At 40.5% G+C, this 27,921-nt stretch overlaps 1 protein-coding gene across 9 annotated transcripts in view; it reads right to left on the bottom strand.

Moving 5' to 3' along the window:
- Positions 1 to 27,921, bottom strand: part of b4galnt4a (beta-1,4-N-acetyl-galactosaminyl transferase 4a) — a 148,744-nt gene that overhangs the window by 19,173 nt on the left and 101,650 nt on the right. For all 9 annotated transcript variants that reach the window (XM_044357921.1, XM_044357916.1, XM_044357917.1 and 6 more), the window contains 3 exons: positions 27,156 to 27,256; positions 15,665 to 15,732; positions 3,069 to 3,147 (listed from right to left, as the gene is read on the bottom strand). In XM_044357921.1, coding sequence (XP_044213856.1) covers positions 3,069 to 3,147; positions 15,665 to 15,732; positions 27,156 to 27,256 — 248 coding nt within the window. The remainder of the gene's footprint in view (positions 1 to 3,068; positions 3,148 to 15,664; positions 15,733 to 27,155; positions 27,257 to 27,921) is intronic.

Genomic DNA, 27,921 nt, shown 5'->3' with positions numbered 1-27,921 from the left:
TTGCTGCATGACTTTTATACGCTTCATTAAATTGTTTCAACTAGTACAAACCCACTTTGAAGGCCTCATGGGTAGTTGACTGAGAGGGAGGACAGAGACAGAGAGAGAGAGAGAGAGAAAGAAAGAGAGGGAACGAGATGGATTTCCACATGACCTTGATTCTCCTGTAGACATAATCACATGAGGTAAAGAGAGCAGGGATATTTCATACGTAGGCTGCTCTAATCAATACTTTCATATTAACAACTAATAAATGAACATGTGTAATGTGAAAGTTGTTTGTAATAACAAACTCACAGAGAATATTAACCCGACTTTGCAGTTTCTCTCAGCTCTATGCAGCGTTTTAGCATCTATCAGCTCATTGTTTCGGTACATTTTGACTGCTTTCATCAGCGTTGTTTCCGGTCACAGTAGGCAGCTGTTTTCAGTGAAAAAGCCCATAAAAGCCCACTATATGCTACCTGCCCAGCACCAAACAGCAGACAGACAAAGTTAGCTAGTGAACATAAAGCGGAGCATTTAGCATCTAGACCAAAACAGAGCTGCAAGGAGAGTGTACTGTACTTTGGACTTGCTTTCATCAGATCGCCAGAAACACAACTCATAATGTTGCTCCATGTCTGCTGGATATGTAAATAGGCAGTTGTTTGCTAACACTTTCATCATATCAGCTATATAAGGTGATATGTCAATTTTGTGTTTATCTACAAGAAATGTGTGCTTCTACATATTTGATTGGTTAACACTGCTAGATGACATTACATTGCATTGAGTCAACTCTCACCATCACCAAATGAAGTTAATAGATTTATGAACAAAGTTTGGGAACAGATACCACGCCTCATACACATCCCACTTCCGCACAACAGAGTATTTAGGCACACCTTCATCCGTTCCTCTCCCCTCTTGTCTCAGTTTGCAAGTCCCTCCCACCCTAACCCCTTTTTATTAACCATTCTCTCTCCGTTGTTTTAACACAGGAACAGGGGGCTCTATCCAGCTGATGGACTGGAGAGACAGCTCCCCCACTCAAGAGTCTCGACCTTCCCCCTTGTTCCCTCCTACCTTCTCACCATCAACAGCCATCGTCTAATCGACAAATACCATACATCCATTGTCGACCCTCGACCCTCATCCCCTCAACCCTCCATCCTATGTTCCTCGACTCTCACCCCTCATCCCTCTACCCTCAACCTTTCCTCCCTCCATCACTTCATCCCTCCATCCCTATTCCATTCATCAGGTTCTCCAATCCATCCACCAACATTTCAGCTCTCTTTCATCATCTCAATGAAACTATCCAACTCCATATTGTTCTTGGCGTGGTCTTGGTTAGTGAAAGTCTCATTGAAAGGAATGAGGATGCTCCATTTTTTGACGCAGTGCTGTTGTCAGTCTGAACACTGCCAAACACCTCCACATAGGCGACCATCACTAGGGGTTACTATTCCGACAGGAAGGACACAATTACAGTGCATCCTCCTGGCTTTTATTTTATTATTAATCACCAACTTATTGTTTGTCCTATCCAGAGGCTCTCCAAATAAATGGGAAGGTATTTGTTTGCCACTGGGATGTGGTTGTCACGGGCCATAATTTATTAGTCACACTTGTACATCATCAGCAGAATATTCATAACGTGCCCACACCAACGACCCACAACATCCCTCAGCAACAGTATAGTACTTGAGAGACCTGCCAACAGGACATTTCGATACTGCTTGTTTTGAAACTCAGGGAAAACACTACTGTGGGTAGTTAACAGCAGATTGTGCCAATTTACCAATCTCAAACTAAGTATCGGTGAGGCATGGTACACACACAGTCCTCTGCCTGAATCTCATCTCTCACTGGATTCATGTGTGACCCTCCTGGCACTGCAGAGCTATCAGAGAGGTGCTCCTCACATCACCCTATCAACTCCTCTCTAAAAACCATGGCACCCAGAGGCAGTCAATCTGAGCTGAACAACCCTGAACAGAATGAAAGTTGGAGAGACTAGTAGAGAAACACAGAAACAGAAAATGTGTCCAGGGTGAAGGAGTGGTGAAGTGATGAATGGCTTGTAGATACATGGTGAAAAAAAAAGAACCAAAATATGACATGACATTTAAGTATATAAAGACCCAGGAAGAAACTAACAAGAAGTAATAAGAAGACAGAAATAAAGGTAGAGGAAAGGTAGCTAGAGGCACTCAGACAGGGAGTTTGCAGGAGAATAAAGACAGAATGAGAAAGAAGTAAAAAATCATTAACCTTGAGGGTGCAAAAATGACACTGAAGTTCTATGAAAGAGGGAAGCAACTGCAGCAGTACCGTGGCTGCTCTGCTGATGATGATGGTCACCATGATGATGATAACCCGGGGCTTGTAAAGAGTTTCATTCCATACGCACACCAGTGATCTCTTTTTATCATCTGCCCTCCTACTCAAAGTACAGAGCTCACACGAGGCATGTGGGATCTCGTTTGAAACTTCATCTTGAAATTAAGCCCCACTCATCTCTGAGCTTTGCCTGAGGTGCAAAAAAAAACCACTGCTGAGAGAGAAAATGGTGCAGAGGAGAGTCGAAGCGAACAGGAGAGAAAACAGAAAGTTAGAGAAGGAGGAGGAGAAGTACAGAACAAAGACAAGGAGAGAGGAAAAGTCAACCAGGAGTGGGTGAGGAAAATGGAAGAGAGAGAGATGACACATGAGAGTAATGGAAAGAGGATAGAAAAACAATTGTTCAGAGATTTCAAATGGAAGGAAAACTCAGAGCGACAACAAGGAGGGCATTTATTGCTTAAGGTTATGACAACATGACTCCATGGAAAAAGGAGGAAAATGCAAAGTAATGTACAGTTGAGCAGGGGGGAAAGGAGTACTTTCCACTTCAAACACTTCCTTTCATTTCTCAGCTGTTCAGCCAGGACTCTGCCACCGTTAAACACAGGATGTAAGTGAAAACTAATTGCAAATTTTCCAAAGAATTTTTTTTTTAAATGATAAATGAAATGACTGGAGGGAAAAGAGATGTAGACAGGGAAAAGTACAAGTGTCCTTGTTCGGACGGATCCACTCACCCCAACTTCAACGTGATCGGAGCCCTTGTCGTCCTGCTTGTGGAGGATCTCAAAGTAGTATCGTCTGGACGAGATCAGGCTAAGGGGAAATGAACGGAGAGAGAGGTTTTATTAGATATTTGACACTGATGAAAGAGAAAGGACCTTATGAAAACATACTGTGGCTGTCATTGCCTGGAGATCTACCAGCAGTATGTCTGTGAGAAACTCTTTGCGACCAAAAACTAAAGGTATAATAATTTTATAAGGCGGCAGTGGAGTAAGGTAAACAGTTTGACTTCAAAAGCACAGAACAGTCATACAAAACTAATGTCAGTTGGACCTGAGCATTAACATGTTAATCAGCCTAAAATGTAACTCTGCGCTACAGGCAAGATGGCAAAAGAGGCAGCAGTGAGCCAGGATATTATCAGCTCCGGGCCCTGAATAAAACACTCGTTCTGAGACTGTGAAGGAGAAAATCGATGCTCCACATAAATCAACATTTTACACTTTTACAAGCTCCAGTATTTCTTAGGAACTCCTGGTTAGACAGAGTAAAGGTTTTAAACTTTTATTCTATAATGTTATTCCCTGCACTGATGAAACACACACACACACACACACACACACACACACACACACACACACACACACACACACACACACACACACACACACACACACACACTGAGCGACAATGCTTTATTCTAATCAAAAACATATCTCGGATAATAGGCCAGCATCTGCTGCTGAATGAGAGACACCACAGCACCGCTCCACACATCATTAACTCTCAAAACACACACATGCAGTCATAGTTGAACACACATACAGGCAATGAATAAAAACATTCTTTTGTATGTATATAAATTACATATCTACAGTGTAGTGAAAGCATTTGTGTTTTATTCATAGAGCAGCTCTGCTTATAAGGGTAAAGCAGCGATGTAACTGGAAAAAACCAGTTCCTATAAACAAGATCATGTTAATTCATGTTTGCTGCAGCCTGGCAATTTGTGAAACATTTGCAACTCTGAACTTCGGAGTCATTTGGCTCCTCCATATTCATGTGCTCTGATTCACTAAGATATGTGATGGATTGCTCTTTTATTTCGGTTCATTTTCTTTCTTTGTTTCTGTTTTCTTTGATGTTCCCGTTTCTCTCTCCTGTCTCTCCTCCTCGAAGCAAACACAAGCTCATCTTCTTTGATGAACTGTGTTTTGATTTCAAAGTAGTCCCACAAAAACAGAAGATAACATGAGAAGAAGACAAGTGCAAGTAAACAGTAAAAAAAAAAAAAAAAGTTTGTTGCATGATGTTATCCTTTTTCTAGAAAAGGACTGAATCTTCATGTTGGTTTTTAATTTGGATATTAGAATTTTTGTCGTTACAAATGTTCATCACGAGCTATCAGAGTGACGTCTGCAGAATTCAAATGTGATCAATTTACGAGATGCAAAACAAAGAAAAGCAGCAAATTCTCACGTTTGAGAGATTAGAGGCAGTGAAATTTTTAGCTTTTTTGCTTGTTAAATGACTTAAACAATTTTTAAATCATTAAAATCATATTACTGGACATACACGTAGGTGCCTGGTCTTTCATGATAAAGAAATCCAGACAATTACCTGAATTACAGTTAGTTGACATAGTTTGCAGTGTGTGTGTGTGTGTGTGTGTGGGTGTGGGTGTGGGTGTGGGTGTGGGTGTGTTTGTTCCTGATGTGAAAAGGATGGATGTTGAAAGGAAAGGACAAAGGCTGAAGGGGGACGGTCATGTGTTGCCCCCGTGCACAAACGCCACCGCATCATCTGGCTGCCCAGCGTTCTGTATCCAATAAATCATTGCAGGTGCAGGAGAGCAGTGACAGTGCGCTAAGGTCACTCTCTCATGAATAGGGAACATCCCTCAGTGCAGCTGCTGAAACGGCACTCAGCAAACTTAAGTGCCACTTTTAGCTCCTGGCACCCTGCTTACCCTTTGCCAAATGATTCAAACATAATGCCATCTCTGCTCCCAGACTATAAACTGGGGCTTTTTTTTAAACCAAAGAAAGAAAAAAATGTCTTATTTCACATTCACCTCAGACAAAACACGCGGTTGAAAGACTCATTAGATTAGATTAGATCACATGAAACGTTAATGAATATAATGGATATGTGCGGAAATTGAGTAATCAGAATCATCTCAACCAGATAACAGAGAGCAAAATTTTGTCTAAGTGAAAGATACATCATATGAAAATACTACTAAATGGAAAAAACACAAAGAGGCTTCTATTAGAGAATTGAATCTCACTGTCCCCATTCGACCAAATTCAATTTTAGGTTGACATGTCACATCTTTCATTTGATATCCTGAACCGAAACTGATATTTTTTTCGGTGGTCATTGTTTATTGAGTTCCTGTCCCTGAGCAGACGACTGTAGATGGTTTTAGGGAATATTAGTACATTTCCTGACCCTTCATTAGATTGTCTATTTCGCCCCATAATCTGAATCCATTTGAAGGGGGATAATCTAATGTCAGAGCTGAGAGGACGCAGTCTGCCGCCACAATGTTTCTGTGTCAGGCTGATATGCAACCATCCAAGTGGAGGGCTACACATTTAAAATTAATAACAATCCTACAGATATATGCACACAACTCTCAGAGTGCATCCTATATATTATCTGTCAGCATTTGAGGATTTCTTTCTTCTAGCTCCTTCTCACTCTCAGAAACTCAAAAACACATGTGAGCTCGAACTTAAGGAGTGACAGAGTGGCAACTTGGCCAATACGAACCTGTTTACCTGTTGTAAGATGGCAGATAAGACAATGCACCCAAGCCCACAGACATAAAGTCACACACACACACACACACATACACCCCGCAAATAGCAGGCGTATCAAAAGCAGCAGAGAGAGATCGGAGCAAACAAAAGGATCATATCACACTGAGAAACGCAAATGGATAAACAGAGGAAAAGAGCAGAGCAGCAAGTCATATTCACATACTTTTCTATCTTTTGTTTAGCTATTTCCTTTTTATTTTCTATCTGTGAAATAAAGTAATTTTGCGTGACAATTCGGTGGCAATTTCATTTTTGGTTCATATCATTTCATTCCACCGCTGAGGTGAGAAATCTTTTAGGTCCTGTGACATTCGCTGTCTGCAGTCTGTCGATAGTTATTTCCTTTTTTAAAAACGTTGCATGGTTTCTTTGTGTGTTTATATCTAATTTTTTTTCAGTTTAGTGTGACTGAGGTGTTTATTCTTTGTCAAAATAGAAGAAGGAACATAATCTAGATGGGGTTAAATACAAGACAGTCAGAGACAAGGAAGAGAGATGTAAAGAAATGGAGATGGGAAGGGATTTGAAATACTTTTTTGGGATCTCTACTCTGTCTACAAATCTTATATTAAACTTAAAATCCAAAGAGAAAGATGGAAGAAAGAAATAAACAAAGGGGGAGCACAAAGCAGGAGGGACAGAGGTGTTCTGCACTTGCACGAGTCTATGTGTGTGTGTGTGTGTACGTGCGCACTGGTCACACCAGTCTTCCTGTGATGGATGACGAGGCGGGCTTCGGTTGAAAGAGATGAAGAGACAGAGAGACAGGAGGAATGAAAGATAAAGGAGGAGTGATAAATAGCAAATGAACAGCAGAAACAGAGAAGGAATTATAAATGCTTTCTGTGTCTTTACACACATTACAGTGAATATCACTGAGATGTTATTTCATACAGAACGCCATGACAGACGAGAAAAAAAAAAAAAAAACATAAAAAGAGCAAGTGAAGGGCAAATGAGAGATGGGAGAGGAAAGAATAGCTATTAGTGTGTGACTCAGAGGATGAGTAGAGGACACAAAACAAGAGTCTAATTGCCTGACTAATTGGAGTCTTTGTTTCCAGTTTTCCTTCATTGGGCTTAACGGATAGAGACAGACAAAGAGGCTTGACTGGGCTGGATAACACAAGACGGGACCGTTGGAGCTTAACAGTATTCAGAGAGTATCATTGCTGCCCAAAGTCTGCTGGATTTGTATGAAATATTCATTTGGCCAGAACATATACAGAAGTGTTTTTTTTTTTATATATTGCTAAGACACAAACTCCTTTCAAAAGCATCTTAAAGAAATCTGTTGGAGTAAAGGTTTGTCTAAAGAAATATACAAAAGCTCGGGTGCGCAACAACCTAAAAAACCTGAAGCCAGTTTGACGCACATTCACATACACACACCCTCAGTGTTACTAACCTGGTTTGCAGTGAGTAGATCTGAGTGCTGAGTGAAATAGAGACAATATACTTTCTCTTATTCTCCCGTCATCACAATGTCTCCTATCTGCCTGCCGGCTACAGCAATTTCTTGATTCTACTTCTCCGGTATCTCTTCTCTTTTTCCAACTTAATTTCTCATTAATGCTATCTGACTGTCACCCCGTCCCTGTCTCCCTCTCTTGCCTGATTCCTCCCTCTCTTAATACCCACAGGTGGCCTTTAAATAAAAGACTGTGCTCGGTGAGTGCTCCCCTCTCAACTACATTAATGATACCAGTGTTTAGAACTGCCCCAAGGAGACGCACAAACTTCACTTTTTTCCCCTCTACTCTCTCCCCTCTTCACTCCATTTCTCATGCATTCCTCTAATCCATCAGAGAGCTATCACGCTGCTCTTCCCTGCAGCCTCAATAAATCCTCTTTCTTCCATCCCCTCCCTTCACTCCGTCCCCCTCGTCTCCCCCTCCGCTCTACTTCATCCCCTGCTCTCCCCGCTTTCTCCCCTCTTCTCCGGTATCTTGTCCAACGCCTCTCTCCAGTGCTTCTCGCCCGTCTCTTCTCCCTCTATCTACCGCGTCCAATTCCCCCCATATGTAATTATCTAATATGGCGTTACAGCATTACTATCTCCGATGCTTTTTCTTCTACACGCCTCCACTTCACCCTTTTCTCACTTTGATTTTGTATTAACACTCCATCTCCTCTCTCACTGGCCTGAATGCATGGAGGTGAAAAAAAAATAAGAATGTTTCAGTATCTCACAATGTCTTGCTCTCCAGGGTGTTTTGTGTATGTGTGCTACACTGAGACGCAGAGGCGTATTCTCTTTTCATCACAGCAAAGTGCAACTATGTCACGGTCGGACAATACTGCACGTAAAAACTTGCAGAGATGAAGGGGTGATAAAAGGATAACTCTGGTGATATTCCATATTTTTCTAATTTTTCATCAAGTCCCATGAAAAACAAAACAAAACCGACTATATTGTTGATTCTATTAACAAAGTCTGTGTAGCCAAAGCTTCATATAACCTATTTCTCTGTGCCATAGACCCCCTTTATCTTAAGAAATTCATCAGTAAGCCACACACACTGTATCACTTTGAGTCAATCCTACATACAAGAAGTCAGAAAGTACTGCGAGACGGACTAAAGGCAGGTGTATGCCCAAAAGTAACTAGTGCGTAAAACATAACCAGACCAATAGATTATTAAGATAATAGTGCACGCTATGACCAGAATGAAAAAAGAAAGCTTCAGAGAGAGAATTTGAAAACCTTTTTACTTTCTCACTTCCATACAGTGTGGAATATCAGATTGTCAGTTTCGAAAAGCTAGTCGGATACAGCCCCCCCGACACGATTCTGACTTCAGAAAGGTGTGGGAGTAGGTGGTGTCAGACACTGTTGGAACACCTGGCAAACATTTCAGTTAAAGCTTACTGACTGCTTTTTTCCATGAGATTTGTTGAAAATGAGAAAAATATAAAAGTGTGTATAAGTGTGTGTGTGTCAGTACGCGGGCATGACGTGCCCGCGTGTGCGCCTGTCCATCTCTCTGCTCGTGACGTCTCGATACATATCGGATATTCCCCAAGTCACATTCCAGACGGCTTACATATCTGTTTCCCCAGCTGAAGAATGAAATTTCCGCGTTTCCCTTCGAATGAACGGACCCTCCGTCATCATTACCGTGTCTAATCAAGAAGCAGTGTTACGCTTTGGATGTACTCATGCATTACAGCCAATCAGATGTCTGATACCACAGTCTTTCACAGCTCAAACCATGTGCATCAACACCCCCAAAGACATTCTGATTACACATAAGCCACTACACACAGATGAACGCACAGCGAGACACACACACTCAAACATAGATTTGTGTCTCAGCAGGCTCCCATCACTCATAGAAACAGATGGCAGAGTGAAGGCCTGAGGGAAGAAAGCAGGACAGAAAAGTCATTGCAGCTTTGCCGGCGAACAGCTTCATTCTAATTCAACTGCTTCAGTGTATCAACCACATAGTGCATACACTCGCATGTAAGCGTACGTACACACATTATGAGGCAGTGCAGGTGCTTGGCCTAAAGCAGGTGCTGTATTTAACCTGTCTCCACGCTCAATCAGTATTCCTATAATGTCATGAGCACAAATACTATACTTTCCTCTCTCTAAATACTTGAGTCTTCTCACCAGCTAATAGCCAGCAGTGCTTAAGTGATTCAATTATAGATACTGAGAGATCCCATAGTGAAATAACTGGTCATTCTCCACTAGGTTTCCCTCATTGTTGCTGGGAAAGGCACGGTTAACTCTCTCCATCCAACTATTATCAGCCTTTAGAGGTTTTTTTCTGTTAAGCCGCGTGTGTGGAAAACAAATGGGAGTGTTTGTGGTGTGTATAAAGCACAAAAATAAAAGTGAAAGAAAGATGAGAAGGAAGAAGAAGGAGAAAAAAAGTTGAGAGAAGAAGGAAAGGCAGAGAGGATTTTTAAAAATAAGACATCACAAACTGTCAAATGCGTGCACACGCACACACACACACACACACACACACACACACACACACAGAGGAAAGGAAGAAGACACGTCAACGCCCACGTGTCTGTGGAGGATTGGGCGTAAATGTCATTTCCCGCAGTTTGTGAAGTGAAAGCTGCTCCTTTAAAATGCCAGCTGCAGCATTACAGATAACCTTGGAATCCTCTTCTGCCTTTCCTCCCCACCATACCACTGTCAAAGGTCAGCAGCAGCCATTTTAAATTTCAATCCTCACAGCTGAAGGTGAAAAATCCTTACACAGCAATCCCTCCTCGTGTTTGGAAACTCAGAAACATACGCATGTAATGGTTAAGAAATAGAGACATCGCTTTTTTTTTTTTTTTTTTGCCTTATGGCACTTTTCTCAACTCCGACCTCATCTCGACACGCTGATGAGATTCAGCCAGTGCTCATTAGCTTCCAATATCTTCCAATATTCCCTCTAATCTTCGGCTTACTGTCAATCACTTCCCAGTCTGAGATGCTCAAAAGGTTCTGAAACACTTCAGACGAGCTCAGTATGCAACTCAGCGCAGTTCAGTTTATAGAATTTTAGCAAATGTCAATCTCCCCGGTGATGTCTATACGGCCCAAGGCGCCAGTAGCTGTGTCAGAGAGCGGAGATAGTGTTGACAGGGTTATCTGGGTTCCTCATCTGACTACTTCACTGTCACTTATCAAGCTATTGTGACAGCACCTGGCAGGCACTGCCAAACTATCGCTTTACAGGTATGAGCAGAGGTGGAGACAAAGAGTTAGACAAAAAGGGACACTTTCAAAGTGACACAGGTATTATTTTAACAGATGCTCCTGCCATAAAAAAAGGAGCTTTATAGTGTTTTTTTAACTTTGATACAGTCTAGTGGGTGTTTTTAGGGCTTCATTGAGAACGTACAGAATCTCATCCAATATGTGGTTCACTGTTATGCTGTCAGCAAGGCTATAATAATGGGCCAAATAAAAGCAAGTCAGTAGGGTTATAAAATGTGTATTGATGGTTGCTACGGCATTTATCTACATCCTCATGTGGGCCGGTTTTAATGAGATGAAGCTATAAAGGAAAGGAGAGAAGAAAAAGAGGGAAGTTAGAGCAAGATTAAGATAGCAAGAATGACAAATACTCTCCATCTTCAAGTTTTATTTGGGAAAACTTCTGATTTACAAAGGCAAAACTATTTCTCCCACAGAACAGTGTGAGTCATTACCTCCAGGTGGTCGCAGCCAGGTGGTGTGGATGACTACCAGATCTCCCTAACAGGTGTACTGATCCAACTTCCCTGTCCACCCCATCTATTTAAATTGCCACCTAGGACAGACTATCACATACCGAGGCAACAGGAAGGCCACGCTCCGTCGGTGGAGACAAAAGGGCGTTTGGAGATTGGTATAATTTCTGTCAGTCTTCGACAGCCTGCGTCTTCACCCGGCTGTCACTGCTGCGCGATGTTTGCACTGCAGCGCATGCACACAAACAGACAGCACGTACCCTATCCTAACCCTTTCCCTATTAAAGCTTTAAATTCACTACCCAAAATGTAATCACCATTATGACTCTAGACTGAGCATAACAGAGGTAGAAAGCCATAAAATGTGACTGAGAGACAGAAAGCAAGAGAGAGAGAGAGAGAATGAGGGGTTGATGGGAAAAATGTGGCATAGTTTTGATGAGGGTATCGCACCTGAAAGCCCAAGATGCAGTCATCCAAGACGCAGAATAACCACAAAGGGACTGCGGTACTGCCAAAGGGACTGTGTGTGTGTATGTGTGTGTGTGCGTTTGTGGGTTTCAGTACCTTTTGATTTTGCAATTTGTGGAGACCTCCAACAGGCGAGTGATGTGTTTCCAGTGAACCCCTCAACAACAATATGTTTCATTCCCTGACAATATGATTCAGCCCTGCAGCAGCCATTAGTCACTGTTCACTCAGCTCTACTACAGTACGCCGTACAGCTCCAATGAACCGAGACGTATAAATAACTGCAGTTCAAAGCGTGAAAGGAAAAACAAAAAAAACAACAACCTTGCTAAAGTGGGAGTGTCTGTTGTGTTTCATTCTGCTCTCCTCTGTTTAATTACATTTCTGAAGGCTGCTCTCTGTTTGGTTGTGTTCTGCTCAGCTTCGTTCTTTTATGCTCCATTTTATTTAGCTCTGTCCCATTTCTTCTTCCTCTAGTCCCGATGTGATAATAACTAGGAACAATAGAACATAAACTGTGAGAGCTGTTTTAAATTGCAGCTTTGATTAAGGTTGTGTGCAGAACTTAACTGTGGAGTGTGTGAATAGGCTCAAATGGGCCTGAACATATTCTCTAATAACAAATTGCACAAGGGCTAGCTGTAGCCTCCTGTGGCTCTCCATCTACAAAATTGACTGCAATATTCTAGAAACACCTCATTCATTTCATTTTGTTCAATTATTTCTTTATTTTACCAGGTTTACAAATGTTTCACATTACCAGGTGATAAAACATGTCTAATGATGGATTATTATTGCCGTGCACACACTCTCACGCTATTCTTTTCCCATTTTTTAGAAAATTATATCTTGTTCTGTTCTGCACTGTTAATTTGCTCATTTCAGTTCTATCCCACCTAATTTGAAGAATAGCTTTTTATGAATGCATGGTGATTAATCCTGCTGCACACACAATTAGAAATGCTCAGGAGCGCATCAGCTTTGCTACAAACAGGTCAAGTGTGATGGTGTGTTAGGGATGGGTGTCGCACAGAGCCGCCTAGGAAACGTGGAATATTATAAATGAACTGCCTTTGCTGTGGGATGTTTCGATAAAGTCATCAGATGCAGGGAGGAATTTCAAATGCCACGGTATTTAACAAACACATGCATATTAACGCACAGATGCGTGTATTTGCTCGCGTGCAAAAAACATGAATATGTTCTCTTACGCACACCCACATGCAGGAACATCAAACACGATTTTGTCTAATTATCTTAAGCTAGACTTTCACGCCGTCTTTGACACACTTCCTCTAAAGCATGTGATGTGTGGAGCTATAACATAAAAACAGATTAGACATATTGTCATTAGCCCCTTCCACCTCTAAAACTCCACAATTTCTCGAACCCTTTCATCTCGGATACATGATATTTGGTGACATGACAGTGGAATCATGAATCACTTTACACATTACAGTGGGTAATATTAAAAGATGTGAGAGAAGGTACTGAGCAGTGGGGTAGAGAGCACACAGCTAAGGCACGTCATCAGCTACAGCTTTACTAGAGGGGTCAATTATATTACTGACAGCATGTCAAAACTGTAGAAAACCATTCCACTAATTCTACACACATGCAAAGTACATACACAGCCATGTACATAAACACACACACACAAAGACACGAAGTAACAGGTCATAAAACTTGCAATGTCACACCTAAATTTCCCCGCTGCGTAACCTTTTTAATGTTCTTGCATTATTCTGCCTTCACGCTTGGTTACTCTGTGGTTGTCTTGTTATTGTAGGAGAACGCAAGACGCTTGTCAGACAGCAAGAGAAAATAGAAAAACTTTCAACCTCCTCCTTGCTTCCTGTTCTCTCTCCTCCTTCTTTTTCTACTTCATCTTTTGTCGTTTCTCTGTACTCCCTCATAGTCTGGCGTGCCTGCTGTGTTAACCGGGCCCAGTTAATCCTACGCAGTAGTACACACACACATACTTGCCAACAGGTCCTGGCCTGCGTTCAGCACCTCATGGGATTAATAAATCTTCATTCATTAAATAAAGTGTTGTATGTGTGGTGTTGAATGAGTACTGAAGATTTTCTCAAGGGTTCTATGCATCTTAGTAATCCTCATAAGATTGGTACATAAGGAGTTACGATGAGGTGAGGCTGTCCCACGCCTGTACTTTCTACTACTTTCCCCTGTTCTGCATTTAGCCTTAAGAGCTTGATTTAAGCTACTGTATCTGAGAGTGAATTTTTATTAACAGCAATGAATACTGATTAAAACAAAGAATGTACAGTATGCAATGTTTCATCTCATTTTGCATGTTTTGTGTAGTTTGTGGTTTGATTCACGTAATTATCTTGCACCTGACTTGACTGTGCAACAGCAGGGATGATTTTGATATCACAGGAAATACTTAATCTACAATACTTTACAGTAACAAAGGTTTTGCTATGAATGTCCTCCTTTGTAGGAACTGACCATTGCCTGTTTTTCTTATGTTGGGATGTAATACCTCATTTGATGCAGATGATTTTATTTTGCATGATACTGTAGAATTGCCAGTGGTAACTCAGGAATATTCAGCTTTAGCATCAAGTTTAAAACTGAAGAATCAAGGACCATGACCTCTGATCTGTGTGTTTGTGTGTGTGTACTATTAATAATACAAATGAGGGTTTCAACTTAAAATATTCCATTATTTCACAAATTGAGCTCATATCATAAGTTCAGTCGGGTTCATTAAGTCATTAGTGCCACTCAAGTCATCTGATAATCAGCTGATTTCATTGAGCGTCAGCTGCACACCTACACACGCTCTCACCAAACACAACAAACAGAGAAGTCCATTTACACGTCTGTGTATCTAGTACATTATCATATGTGCGCAGACAACACAAAACAGTGCCCTGGCTTTGTTCACGCTAATCTCACTTACGGTTTTTCCTTTTGCCCTGCTGGTATGAGATGGCTTTCTGATAGGGCTATGAAATTATTCAATAGTATTGTTAACTGACGTTCAGCAGAATCATATGTGATCACATTCAAACAAAATCAGTTACTTGGGTCTTAGTTTTACACATGTGAACAGTTTGGTTTTATAAAATGCATAACAGTGTAACACAGTTCATTGCTTGCATGTGACGTTGCATCCATTTGTCATGCTGTGATGTATATCAATATTAGATATTAATCCTTCTTAACATCAGGATTTTGATTTAAACTACATCGGCCAGCTGCAGAAAGCTGCTTTGACTAGTGGTGCTTGCCATTTTAGCAAACTGTGATGGGATTGTTTCAGGCTCTTGTTAACAAAACACATTGTGACTTGTTTTTCCTTAAATTTATTGTGTGTGTTCGTCATCCAACTTGTACCATTTAGGAGTGCTAAAATATTCTGAACCTTCACTACAAACACCATCGGCAGTGCGTGTGTGTGAATAATTTAAAGCACTCTACTCTGTATCATCCAATCAGGCAAATGCGGAATACCAAAGGAATAGGAGCACTGTTCTTAGGCTCTTTTCTCTGGCTGTGTAACCATATCAACTTAACAATGACTTTAGAAGCAAAGTGGCTGCAGATCAGCCCTCATATTAAAGGTTGCTTTTACGCGAGCAGCCCTCAGCAATTAGGGAGAGAGATGTGTTGAATCTGAGAGGAGTGGATGGGTTAATACATTCTCATCTTACATTTACAGAAAGAGGTCTTTCAACTGTTATGATCCTACACACTCTAATACCTGATGAGAGCACTCTGTATGCGTTAATTCATATAAGAACACATGCACACACAGAAATACACAGTTGAGCAGTTGAGCCATCAATTTCCTCTTGCATGTGTGCGGTAAAAGCCTTTTGAAGCAATTATGTTACAAACTAGCCCGGAGACTGATATGAATGGACTCTACACAGAGCATCATTGATGCAATCTGCTACTTGACAGGCAGAGAGACACTTTACCAGTAACATACCAGTCCTAAGAGATGCTACACCGGAGGTGTAAATTTGACAAGCTTACTGCTAGTTGTTAACAGGAGCTTTCTTTCGGTGTCCGTATTGGCTTGAGAGTAAAATAACTGTCGTTAAGAAATATGTGTGGTTGTCACAGGTACTTACTGCACAGACTTGGAGGACTGGGACCTGAACTTGCTGAACTCGCCTGGAGCGGTCCACTCTGTACCAAGCTGCAACACACAAGACAGGAGACACACATCAGAGAGAGTGTGAGAGAAAGAGAGTGGGACAGAGAGAGAGGGTGCACACATGTGAGAGCAGAGGATATAACAGCATAAGAAATATTCAAGCAGCGTGCTGGTGAGGAGTATTCACCTGAAAAATCCTTCTTATAAATCAACTTTCACAGCCAAGGACACCAATTTTATGATTTTTTGGCATCGACTACACATGTTCTTGAAGGGTTGTGTCTGTGAGGAAGTAGGATTTCAAACAGTTAGACTTTGTCAGCTCCTTTTCAAAAACAGAAAACGGACTGGTCAGTTGAAAAGGACATCGCACAATCCTGATCGCCTCCCTGGTTATGATAGCACAGCAAATGAATTGGGAAAACAAGATAATATGCCCTGAAGCAACAAGAAAAGTCAGTCAGGAGGCAAGTTCTGAGGCAAAGTGAGCAAACAGATGAGAGCTAATGGCTATGAACAGACAGAAAATGAGAAAGAGCGATTCTCTGCCAATACTGACTCTAAGAAGCCGGCTCATCAGGAACCCTGGGGCTCCCGTTTCAGCCCTGCGGTCGAATCATTGCCCATTCATTTCCTCAGCAAGCCAACGCAACTAATTAGGGCCCCTGCTGCTGCTGATCCATAATGAAAGAATAAGGCTAAGATCACAGTGGGCATGCCATTAAATGTTTGTGCTGGCCACACGTCTGGGTTTGAAACTGGTCAGAAAACATTGTGTCACGTGGGGGTGACAGATCACAAGAGCCTTTCAGCTTGTAAATGGCTGCTGATCCTCACTCTGGGTACCACTATGTTTTCATGGGGAGCAGCGCACACAGCAAAGCACACCTACAATAATGACACACACACACACACATATGAAATTATACAATTGCACCCTCTGAGTATGTTTGTTGGCATAGGAAGAGAGCCACTATGAAGAAAACCTCAAAAACAGGCACTAATGTCTGTCCAAAACCAAACAAGCCTCTGGCAGTGCTAAAGCCTCTGAGAGTCTCTGTGAAGCAGTTGGCTGGAGAGCAGGAGGACACAATGTGTGCTACTGTGCCTTCAGTCTGAGGCCTACAGCGCCCTGCTCCCATAGTACATTTCCACACCAACAGTCCTCTCGCATATTCCTCCTACAGTGCAGGAGAAGGAAGAATGGAGGGAGAATATTCGTGAGAATATTTAAATGAAAAAGTGACTCAGGAAGAATATTAAGCTCACTAAGCTCCCGCGATTTAATTTACTAAGTTTACACTAAAGATGAAAAGTTTTGTTTTAAACCAACACGTTTAAAGCCGGGACTTTTGTTTCACCCTTCTGGCAGTGAGAGTAATTACAAAACACTGTCAAACTGCTTACATCATAGGCTCCGCCATAGACTACTGCGTCCCTACTGTTGTGGCTGTAAAATGGTGGATAAATTGTTTTGAGCATCACACAACCCCCACAAAATGACTCATTTCACAATCAGAATTTGATCCATTGGGTCTAATAATAATATGTATTTGGAAAGTCTAGTAGATCAACATGATTAAATTGTTTTATCCCCATTCAAGTTAGCAAAGGGGTAACTGGAAGTTAGTTGCTTGGTTGGCGGAAGTCTCTAGTGTGCATGTGCAGTATGCATTCATCTGGCCAGCGCAGAAATGTCGCCACCAACACCAGTTTTAAAAACTCTGTATACTGTGAAATACAGAGAGATTTACTTGGCAGTGATAGGCTTAATAAGCATTGTGTGAACTTGTTTGGCAAAGAGTTGAATGTAATGGATGTTCATTTATATGTAAAAGTTCCAAACTGCAGGTTTAAATGTGTTGACATTCAAACAATCACAGCAAATGACTTATTGTTGTTCACTAATAAATTGTGATAAGGCTGATATGCTCCTGTTTGGCATTTTAAACTAAATCTACAAGTCTTAATTCAGCAATGATGGCTATTGAATTTTATAGCAAATGGTCCACTGACAGCAGTATGCATCAGATGGTTTATGGACTGTCTGACATCAGATAATTTATCTCGAGACCCAAAAGCCTTTACTCAATGTCTGCGTGCGCTGTCATTCTCAACGTCCAATCCACTTGGAGACAACATGTGTGAAGTGGCACCCTATATTGTGTTTACTGAGCTAGGAACCTATTTCACCTGCCAGTCCCTTACATGAACATCATGTATATGGATAGTCAAGAAACAAAGACTAATGCAGCTCACATTTGAGGCTAAAGTCTGATTGATGAGCATCACATTCTACATACTGTAGTGCTTGTTTGCACATCAGATGCCTGTTCACTGCAAAATTTGGCTTTAGAAGAACAGACAGCTCAGTAAAACAATTATATCTGCTTATTAATATATCAACACTGCGACCTGTTAATGCTTCACTTATTAATTATCGGTGTCATTCACAATACTCCCACTGTTTTTCTTTTATATTGTCTATGCTTCTCTCTTGTTATGCTTGTTTGTTAGACAGTGTTTTATTGTGTGTGTGGGGGGAAGTTGACACTTTTTCTACATAAATAAATTCAACTCTACAACTTTAAGTTTTCATTACATTTTGTCAAGCTCATCCTAACTAGTGGCGGTGATTGTGGAAAGTAGTGCAGTAGAATCTCTTCTAAGCTTACCTCCCTTAAAAGAATCATCATTAAAATAAAATCTGTGTCACTGCAATGTGCAGTTAGTTTCTTAAAAGCAACCAACCTTCAGTGAAAGTTAAAGAACTTTGACAAATCATAGCTGGATGAAGAAGGCACCTCAGCAGAACTTTAAAATCTTTCGAAGCAGAGAAGAAAAAAAAAGCTGCGACTTAAAACTTTTAACTGAATATAAATGGAAAACTTGTGTAACGATACTGCTGAAAAGGTCTCAAGTTACAATATTTACATGTTTATATTCTGTCTGTGACTGAACTGTTCTCACCTGAAAGAGCTGTTTCACCAGATGAAAAAGAAAGCGATTGCACAGCAGAGGCACCACTTCAAGTTATGTTATTGAGTACTGACTCTAAATACAGTGAATCTTTTTTATTATCTCAAAACAAGTGAAAAATATCTGTGTACATGCAGAAAACATGATATGATATGATATGATATGATATGATATGATATGATATGATATGATACGATAATTGCATTTGTTTCCACAGCAAATGAAAATTTATAAGAGTAGTACTAATACCTTTAACTTAACAGATACCTAAATCACAATTATATTGATCTGAGCTTTGACCTCTAAATCCAGACTTCCTAATGTAGAATTGCACATACAAATGAACCAGGTTGGAAAAAACGAGTGGTTTTGTGCTCATTCCTGTGATTTATGCAACAGCTTCTTCCATCAAAATGTACTGCAGTTGATATTTAATAAGGTTTTGAATTCATAGTTCATGAGCATTTCTTGTATGTCTATCCATTCCTTTTACATGAAAGTGTCAGCTTTCAACGGTTGTAAGAAAAAATGTAATTGGAGGTTTTAAAATATGCAGTTTCACACAAAGGAGAAAAACATTAGTGTCAAAGGAGGAAATCTCCTTCTAAAATTAAAGGGTTTCTTCCCTTTTCTTCCTTGTCAGATGGTTAACCAGCCCTACGTGAACAAAGACATTGTTACAAGGACAAAACACGAGCAGTACCTCAGCTCTCTGATGAAAGTGGCAGATGTTTTCCAAGGTACACATGCACCTGCATTATAGACATGAAACACACACACACACAAACACACAGAGGCATACGCACATGCACGCACACAGACTTGATTTCCCACTGAACGATGAGTCATTGCTTATTGAGAGCAGCATCTCCTCACCAGAGTAGGCGGGAGGTAAATCAGAAGGCAAGCAGCCAGGGAGTCATGAGGGGCAACACACACACACACACACACACACGCACACACGCACACACACACACACACACCACATCTTAAAACACACCCTCTGTTTGACATATTGTCATATTTTGCTTCTACTTCAGAAGTCTTCTCGGAGAAATAAGGCAGGGAACTTGGGGACCCAATTTCTTTTACTTTAAGCAGATAAACAACCCAGACATACACCAACTTTGCACTAACATAACCTCTTTCTCTCTTTTTCTCTTTCTCTCATAGACACAAACACGCACACTTTGTCTCCGTGTGAACTTTACCCATATATGTGGGTACCTTGAGAAAACTAATTTCAGATGGCCACTGACCCTGAAACACTGAAAAGTGAAACACAAAACAGGTTCAAGAAATATAGGTGTGTAATGGAGGTATGGAGACATTTCTCTTCTCTCTATCAACTCCTTCTACACTCTTATTTCTCTCCATATGAGAAGAGAGAAGTAACAGAAAAACAGCTGACCTGTGATATAACTTCAGAGTGCTGTTTTTGCTCTTTTATTTTCTCTTGCCTTCAGTGTGTTTTTCCAATCGAACGGTAGGTGGCTGTGGCTCAGGAGGGAGAGAGGGTCGTCCACTGATCAGAAGGTCGGTGGTTTGATCCCCGGCTCCTCCGGTCCACGTGTCGAAGTGTCATTGGGCAAGACACTGAACCCCAAATTGCTACCGGCTGTGCCATCGGTGTGTGAGTGTGTTGGTGAATGGGTGAGCATAAAACATAGTGGGGTGCTTTTGATAGGAATTGCTCCTGATGAGCAGGATGGCACCTTGCATGGAAGCTCCTGCCATCAGTGTATGAATCTGTGTGTGAATGGGTGAATGTTAACGTGTATTGTAAAGCACTTTGAGTGGTTGATAAGACTAGAAAGGCGCTATATAAATGCAGCCCATTTACCATTTAGAAGATACTGAGTACACTTGGTTCAACGACAACAAGATTAGTAACACCATTCAGATGATTTATGAGCATGTGCATGAGGACATACAGACATGTCATGTAAACAGGAATATTAAGTAGGAGGGCTCAGGCCTGCGTACTGTTTCTGATTAAATCTTTAATCATTATTGTTATTAGTTATACCCATGCTTTTCCTTTTTTATGGAGGGCATTTTGACCTGTTAGAAATTAATTAATGCTGGCTCATTGTCACATTGTCATGGCTTACCGGGACACCTGAATAGAACTGAACCATTGCTGTTGTTCTTAGTTACACCTGTGCTTTTCCTACTATAACATGGCAAAATGTCTGCTGTCTGCCTATTTCTATACCTGGAATGCTTGAAACTTAGTCAATCAATCAAATTAAGGAGTCATTGCACTGAAATCTGGATGCAAATACTACAGCCTTGTTATGTAAAACTTAAATATTAAAAATGATCTTTTTCCAATCGTCTTTGAAAGTTATAACTTTCAAACATGGTCAACATGGTTTAAGAACTTAGTTGACTTCCACAAAAGTGAAATTACAAATGTTAACACAAGTAATATATATATAGTAAATGACACAGTACAACTTTAAAATTATACTGAAACATAAGCCAGCAGCCAATTTGTACACACTGGAAGCCAAACAAGCTCACATGAGATGAAATATGAGTGATAAACTGACTAATTAATGAGCTCTTCATCACGTTTGACATTCTGTATTTGGGAGCTGTAAATGCACAGTATATCTGTTCATCACTCCGCCTCGCTCAGCCGCAATATTCTCAAGCCAATCACTAATGAGTCTGTTTGTTAACACTTCCACGTCAGGACATAACGCCTGACACAACGCCACAGGTGTTACTAATGATATTAACTGTGGCTGTATTACATTGAGGTGTTCCAATTTTAGGGCCCTAACATTGTGCACGCTGGCTCATTGTCATCGCTTACTCATAAGTGTAAATGGAACTGAGCTGTCATTAATGTCATCAGTTTCACTTGTGCTTTTCCTGTCATGAGAAGTCACAACATTTGCCATGAAAAAAACATCTATTATATGTGATTTAGATATGTGATTTATATATGATTTAGATGTATGTGCAATGGCAACCTAGGCACAAGTTTCAAGCACTGACCTCTTTAAGATGTTAGTAACTATATAAGTAAAGATGAAAATGTATGCATGACTAACAGGCCATAAGTAAAATAGAGATGGCTGTTTTAATTTGTTTAAAAAGGCAAACTGTTTTTTCGGTCAGATGCTGACAACAAAATATATTTATGAGAAAAGGTCATCCATAAACTGAATTACAAGCTGCAGAAAAATAAAGTGACTGCAACACTTTGACCTCAGCATAGACAACAGAGTGATGTCATTGTTCTAATTACAATCAACTTGATGTGAAACAGGTGCACTCAGATTCATAGTCAACAACAGTGTTTGTTTTGATTATGAACTCTGGGTGCACTTGTCTCATTAAGCAGGAATATTAGATGCCTTCAAGTGGAATTGTGTTTAACATATTCACAAGAGGAGTCTATTTGAATGAAGTGAAGTGGTTTTTTTTTTCATTTTGAATGGTGTTCATTGGTAGGCATTGATTTCCAGTCATTTCAGTCTGGTCTAAAATCAACCTTCAGGTACTTTAAACTGGCTTAAATAAGGTAATCCATCACAATTATCCCCATGTCTGTTTTTATTGTTGTTACATTATCCCTGGGTGGTTATTTATTCCAGAAAGCAGGTTTAACAAACTCTGAGTCTAACTCTGAACTCTGAGTTGATGAACCCTGAGATGAAAACTCAAGAGTTTTCGGTTCCAGGATCAGAGTTTCTTCAATCAACTCTGAGTATGTTCACTCTGAGTTAAGCACATGCATGGTGAATGATCATCAACGGAGCTCCGATAGTATAAGTCACTATGGCAACAGGTAAATAAAAGGCAGGGCCTCCATTTTAATCCAGTGGATGTAGAGATATAAATGCATGAGTATGCAGATGGTGCACATTTATCTTTAAAAAAAAGAGCCAGAGTCAGAGCAGGGAAAACAGTCAATAAGTTAAATAATGTTTTATTCAGTGTTGTCCATTAATTCATCATTTACCAGACTTCCATTTCCTTAATGGATGATAAAGTGGTGGAAACTGACTGTGTATCAGGCTGTAGCCTACATTACATTTTAAATATATTTGTTCAGTTTTTATTTGACAGGGGACAAAACACAGGAGGCAGCAACTGAAGATGAAAAATATAGTTAAAGATTTAAAAAATAAAAGACAGCTGTCTTGTGTGTCACAGTGTTATAACAGAAGGACATGCAGACGTTTTATTCTGAGCTGAGGCTGAATTCATGCTGCGTAATATTTGAATGTGAGAGCAAAAACTGCTGCACTATGACTGATGAGCATAAAAGCGACAACTTTAGATAATCATTGACTAACAATTAATTTTGATTCTAACATACAGTAAACCCTCCACTAATTAATGCGCTTCTATATGTGCTTTGATACGGACTGAATGAACGAGGAAATGAAACAGCGTGTCATCACTCATTCTATTTATTTTACATTTATTTCTACTGAGACATTTCGTAATGTCTTCAGTGAAGAAAGCCTCTAGAAAACTGTTTTTTTCCATCTGTCTGCTGTGATGATTCCAGCAATCAACTTGGGAAAATAGGGAGATTGTTATCAGATGGTGCACTATTTTGGAAAAAAAACTCTTCTCCTTATCAACTGCTGTACACAGTTTAGTGCCTTAATGTTCAGCGTAGTTAGACTAAGGTGTGAAACAGCGCCTGTTCCTTGTGGAAAAAGTCTTGTCCTTCTGAGAATAAGCAGCTACTGTTGCTGTCGAGTCTCATATTGATTGACGCCTCCCTGACCTAGTTTCCTGTGTGTGTCTGGATATGTGTTTGTTATCTGCCTGCTTTCTGAACCAGACAAAATAAGCATCACAGCACATATGACGTACTGTACATCAGCGCCCACATGTATCTGCACAAATACACGGACCTGTGCACTACGCTGGTGAATGAACACACACTCTCACAAACTTGGACGTGTTCTTTGTGCTACTCATACAGCTCTCTCACTATCAGACAAGCCCTGGTCGGGTACTGTGGGAAGCTCCGCAGGAGCTGTCTGGACATTCTGATTGAAGAAAATCTCATTACAGATTAGCTGTGGGCAAAAAATGTGATTAATACCGAGGCGGGACAATGGATGATCCTCACTCACATAAAGTACATTCATACAAGCACTCATAATGTCCCAGTAGGACCAAGGAGAGAGTTCTTATTAGAAACCCACCTCTCCCCCAACACGCTGACCAGAGCGAGATGCTATGTATAAAAGACCAAACTGAGGAATCAACCATGACTCAGGTGTGTGGGCAAGCATTTTCATTTTCTGTCTGTGTGTGTGTGTGTGTGTGTGAGATTGAGAAAGAGACAAAGAGATGTCAGTAGCTGACGTCATCGTTTTGTTGAGGTATACCGTGGGGAAACGGGAGATATCAGTCACATCCGGTACATCTTTCTGAAGCTCGCCACAAAACGCTGACAAGGTCTCCAAGGAAACGGCACGGAAACGCTTCAGCTCCCTGCTTCTCGTCCAATCACGGCTAAATGTCTAATGGCAGCACATTCATATATAGCATGGCTCTGCTGTGACCACTGACATACAGCAGCAATCCTATAAAATACTATGAGTATTTTTAGAGCGGTGACTCAGGTCATGAATAGAGCAGGAATTATAACCAGGTGCTTGTAGTAGCAAAGCTCAGAAAACTGTACAAATCATCAGTCACTGACGGGGGGGTATATACACTAATGATTGGAGAGTTTAATTTCACATTTTCTCTGCAATAACTTCTGCTGGCGAGGTTTCTATACAAATATTATGCTAGCACCCAAATTTGACTGACTGATTATGCTATTCAGACACCCTCTGCTTAACTTCTTGGAATAACTCCAGCACTTGCCAGAGCAAAAAAACAGCTCATGAAAATGTAAGGATATTTCCCCTAACGATTGGAGTTCAGAGCCTCTTGCTGTAAAAAAAACAAACATTACAATATTCAGGTTTTAAATGCTCTGAGATTTAGGCTGGGGTTTTACACTTTGTTATTCAATTAGAGTTTAAGACATTATTACATTACTTGATGAATGTATTCACTTATAAAACAAACGTGTACTGTGTATTTTGAGAGGGGTTTACCTGGACTGTTACCTATAAGCGCCCAAAATGCTGATTTTTCTTGTTTTATAGAAAAAGACCACAGTAAATGTGCCAGTTTGTGTATAACACTCCAAACATATGACTGCAGTATGGGTTCACATACTTTGTATATTACTACCTGTAATTATCTCATTTTTATTAACAGCTGTGGGTTATTGGGACAATCTAAACAGAATAAAAAGAGTGAAGAAAAGTTCTAGCCTTCTTTAAAGCTAAAGGTCTTAAAAGCAGGCTTGACAGTAAGCCTTCTTTTCAGATTAGCAAAAGCACAGCATTACCTGCTTTGGCCATAAAATTGCACAAGTATGATGGGCAAGGACATCAATATATACTGTATATATAACACCTTAACTTCTAAAAGTTGGGCAAACATGTAAACTTTCCAACATTTCAGGTGCCCTTTCAAAAGAATCCCTTCCTTGCAGTAAGACAAAATAAACATTTTCTTAGTAGACTTCTGTCTTTTTTCTCTAAACTAACACAGACAGATGGGTCACATAATGAGGGACGGAGGAGAGAGTTAGATTTTTATCTGTGAAACACAATGTGTCTCTGAAGACAGGGGAGGCTGCGAGGCCTGTCTGTCAGCCAGTGGCAGAATGAATGATCCCTGGCCATGGCACTGCTCCCCTGCCATTACCAAGATGATATTTCTCCACTGCTAAATGTCACATCAATATTCACTGCCAGCTAATTAATCTCAGCTCCCATGGAACCTGGTGACATCTCACATCCTGTAGGAATACAGATGGCTCCATAGCTGGACCTTTGCTCTTAACACATATTTGCCCAGAGCGCTCATATGGTGCAGTTCAAACACTGTGCAACCTCATGCATCCTTTCCTTCTTCAATTTTTCATAAGGTTTCACCGAGAAAACTTGTGAGGCCAGCAGCAGTGATAGCAGCAGTTTAATGAAAAAGCGGGACCGTTCTATATTCTATAGTTCCGATTGATTGTTTTTTTGATTGTTGTCTGTTCCACCAATCATGTACAATTGAAGTCATGCTAGATAGCGCAGCTTAATTTCTGTTAATTGAGAGTGTTAGCAAACATTTTGTTGGTGTGCTGTCCATCACGTGCGTACAAAAAAGTAAGTGATACGGGGTTTCTCTTCTTTCCGTTCATGGAGTGGAATTTAGATACATTTTAATTGCTTTGAAACATAGCGCTCATAATTATATATCACAATTCCTCTTTACGCTGTGTGTAGTAGTAATGATAGATCATTTGCATTGTTATATATTTGGAGAAGTTTTGGTTGAACTATTCCTTGCTCTAGGCTCATTTTCATCCCTTTGGCTGATAAGTTAATAATATGATAATAATTTCCTCCATAACATAGGAATATTATTATTCAATGTTTAATTTATATTTGTTTCAGAACCAAGCATATCCACCTATCCTTATACACCTTCAAATGTGGCAACAATAAAGGAGCAGTTCAGGTGGAAATGAGCAAGTCTGTGATTTAACCCCTCAACTAAGAAACAGTGACTCGGCCAGATCTAATCGGACGCCCTGTAGCGATTCAACCCTCCGCATCAGCATAGATAGTATTTTAAGCTATTTTTACAGTTTGACTTTTATTCGATTGCAGGCAAAGTGTACTTCAAGGATAGATGGAAAAGGAAACGATTTTTTTCACAGGATGTTCTACAGGAGGATTTAAGACTCCTGTATTCTGAGCTATGTCTTGGAGGTGAGTGATAGTGTTAGGATGGTGATGTGAGGTGAGGAGGTACTAAAGACAAATGAATTGCTCAGTGTCCCTCCTGTTGCTGTAAGGTGGAGCACTGGCACAATAATAAGATTATGTTGTTGACTGGTGAGGACCTGATCCTCTAACTAACAGCAACTGCCTCAGCATGGATGTCAGATCAAAGCAATGTTAGTCTTTTAAAGAAATACTTAACCATATCTGATCTATCATTATGTGCATGATTTTCTATGAGAGGAAGGTAGTCATTTAGAACTATGAGACACCCTCAGCCTGAATATCATATCAGATAATAAAGTCCCTATATAGTCTAATGATGAGGGTTTGGCTTCCCTGCACATGCTGTACCACAAAAGTTCTGTCCCAGAGGTATATATTATATAAAATGTTTTTTGCTGTTTAAGTCATGACATTGAGGAGTTTGAAACTATTTAGGTTCCTGATGATTCAGTTTCCTTCCTGCAGTAAAACCTTGTTGCTAAGCAATATTAATGAAAATCAGGGATTGCATTCAGAAACATGTACTTAGTGAATTTGCTGAGCATCAGAAAGCATAATGAATGCTGGGACCTCGTTTGATTTTTACTAGTTTCCCCCCCTCCCGTGGTTGAGATATTATACAAGAATGCAGCACAGCTCATTGCTTACCTGTCCTACATAGACCAGCAGCCTGGCGTTGAGAGGGCTCTCATCAGGACTCAGCCAGAACTCTGAGTTATCATCAGACGATACCGAGAACTGGAAATCCCCTGGGGGGTGGAAAAACACGATCAAAGTGTGTTAGTGTAAGTATAGCCAGATAAGACATGACCTAAAAATAAATTCTTAGGTGTGAATGCATCTAGAATTTAATGGCCAAAACGCCTCTGGCAGTGGTCAGAGATGACACATCAAAAGTGTTACTGCGACCGCATTTCTAATCCACATGTCACAACTATGTTAATGGAAATCAACATTTTGTGCACAGACCGAAACCAGAGGGAGCATGGAAAGCGATGAAGGTTATCTATAAGTGTGGGCAGTCAGGATACTTGAGGATGGTTAACAAGTGAGATAAGTAGTATGTTGTTGTGAAAATTGAGTAGTTCAGAGGTTTTGGCCTCGGAAACTGAAAACCAAACATTTTGATTTGGCTTACTATTAACAGTCAATCTACAATGACATTCAAGAGGTTGTGTATCGCAGGATGAGGTGAAGGGCGCTTGTTAAGAGTGCTTATCAGATTCCTGAAGATAGTATGACCTTTGAGTCTTTAGCTGGAGAGAGCCCTACCACAAGCAAAAGCTACATAAAAGACCAAAATTAACATTAATCTAATTAATAACTTCATATTCTGCAATTTGTCTACGAGCACTTGGGTGTTAAGGCTTTTCAGTTCCCATAGCAACTGGCCTGGAGGGTAGGGCTATGAGGA

This window comes from Thunnus albacares, chromosome 7 (genome assembly GCF_914725855.1).
Source record: "Thunnus albacares chromosome 7, fThuAlb1.1, whole genome shotgun sequence".
Taxonomy (NCBI): Eukaryota; Metazoa; Chordata; class Actinopteri; order Scombriformes; family Scombridae; genus Thunnus; species Thunnus albacares.
The sequence above is the reverse complement of the archived record's forward strand: the minus strand, read 5'-3'. Positions and strand labels throughout refer to the sequence as shown.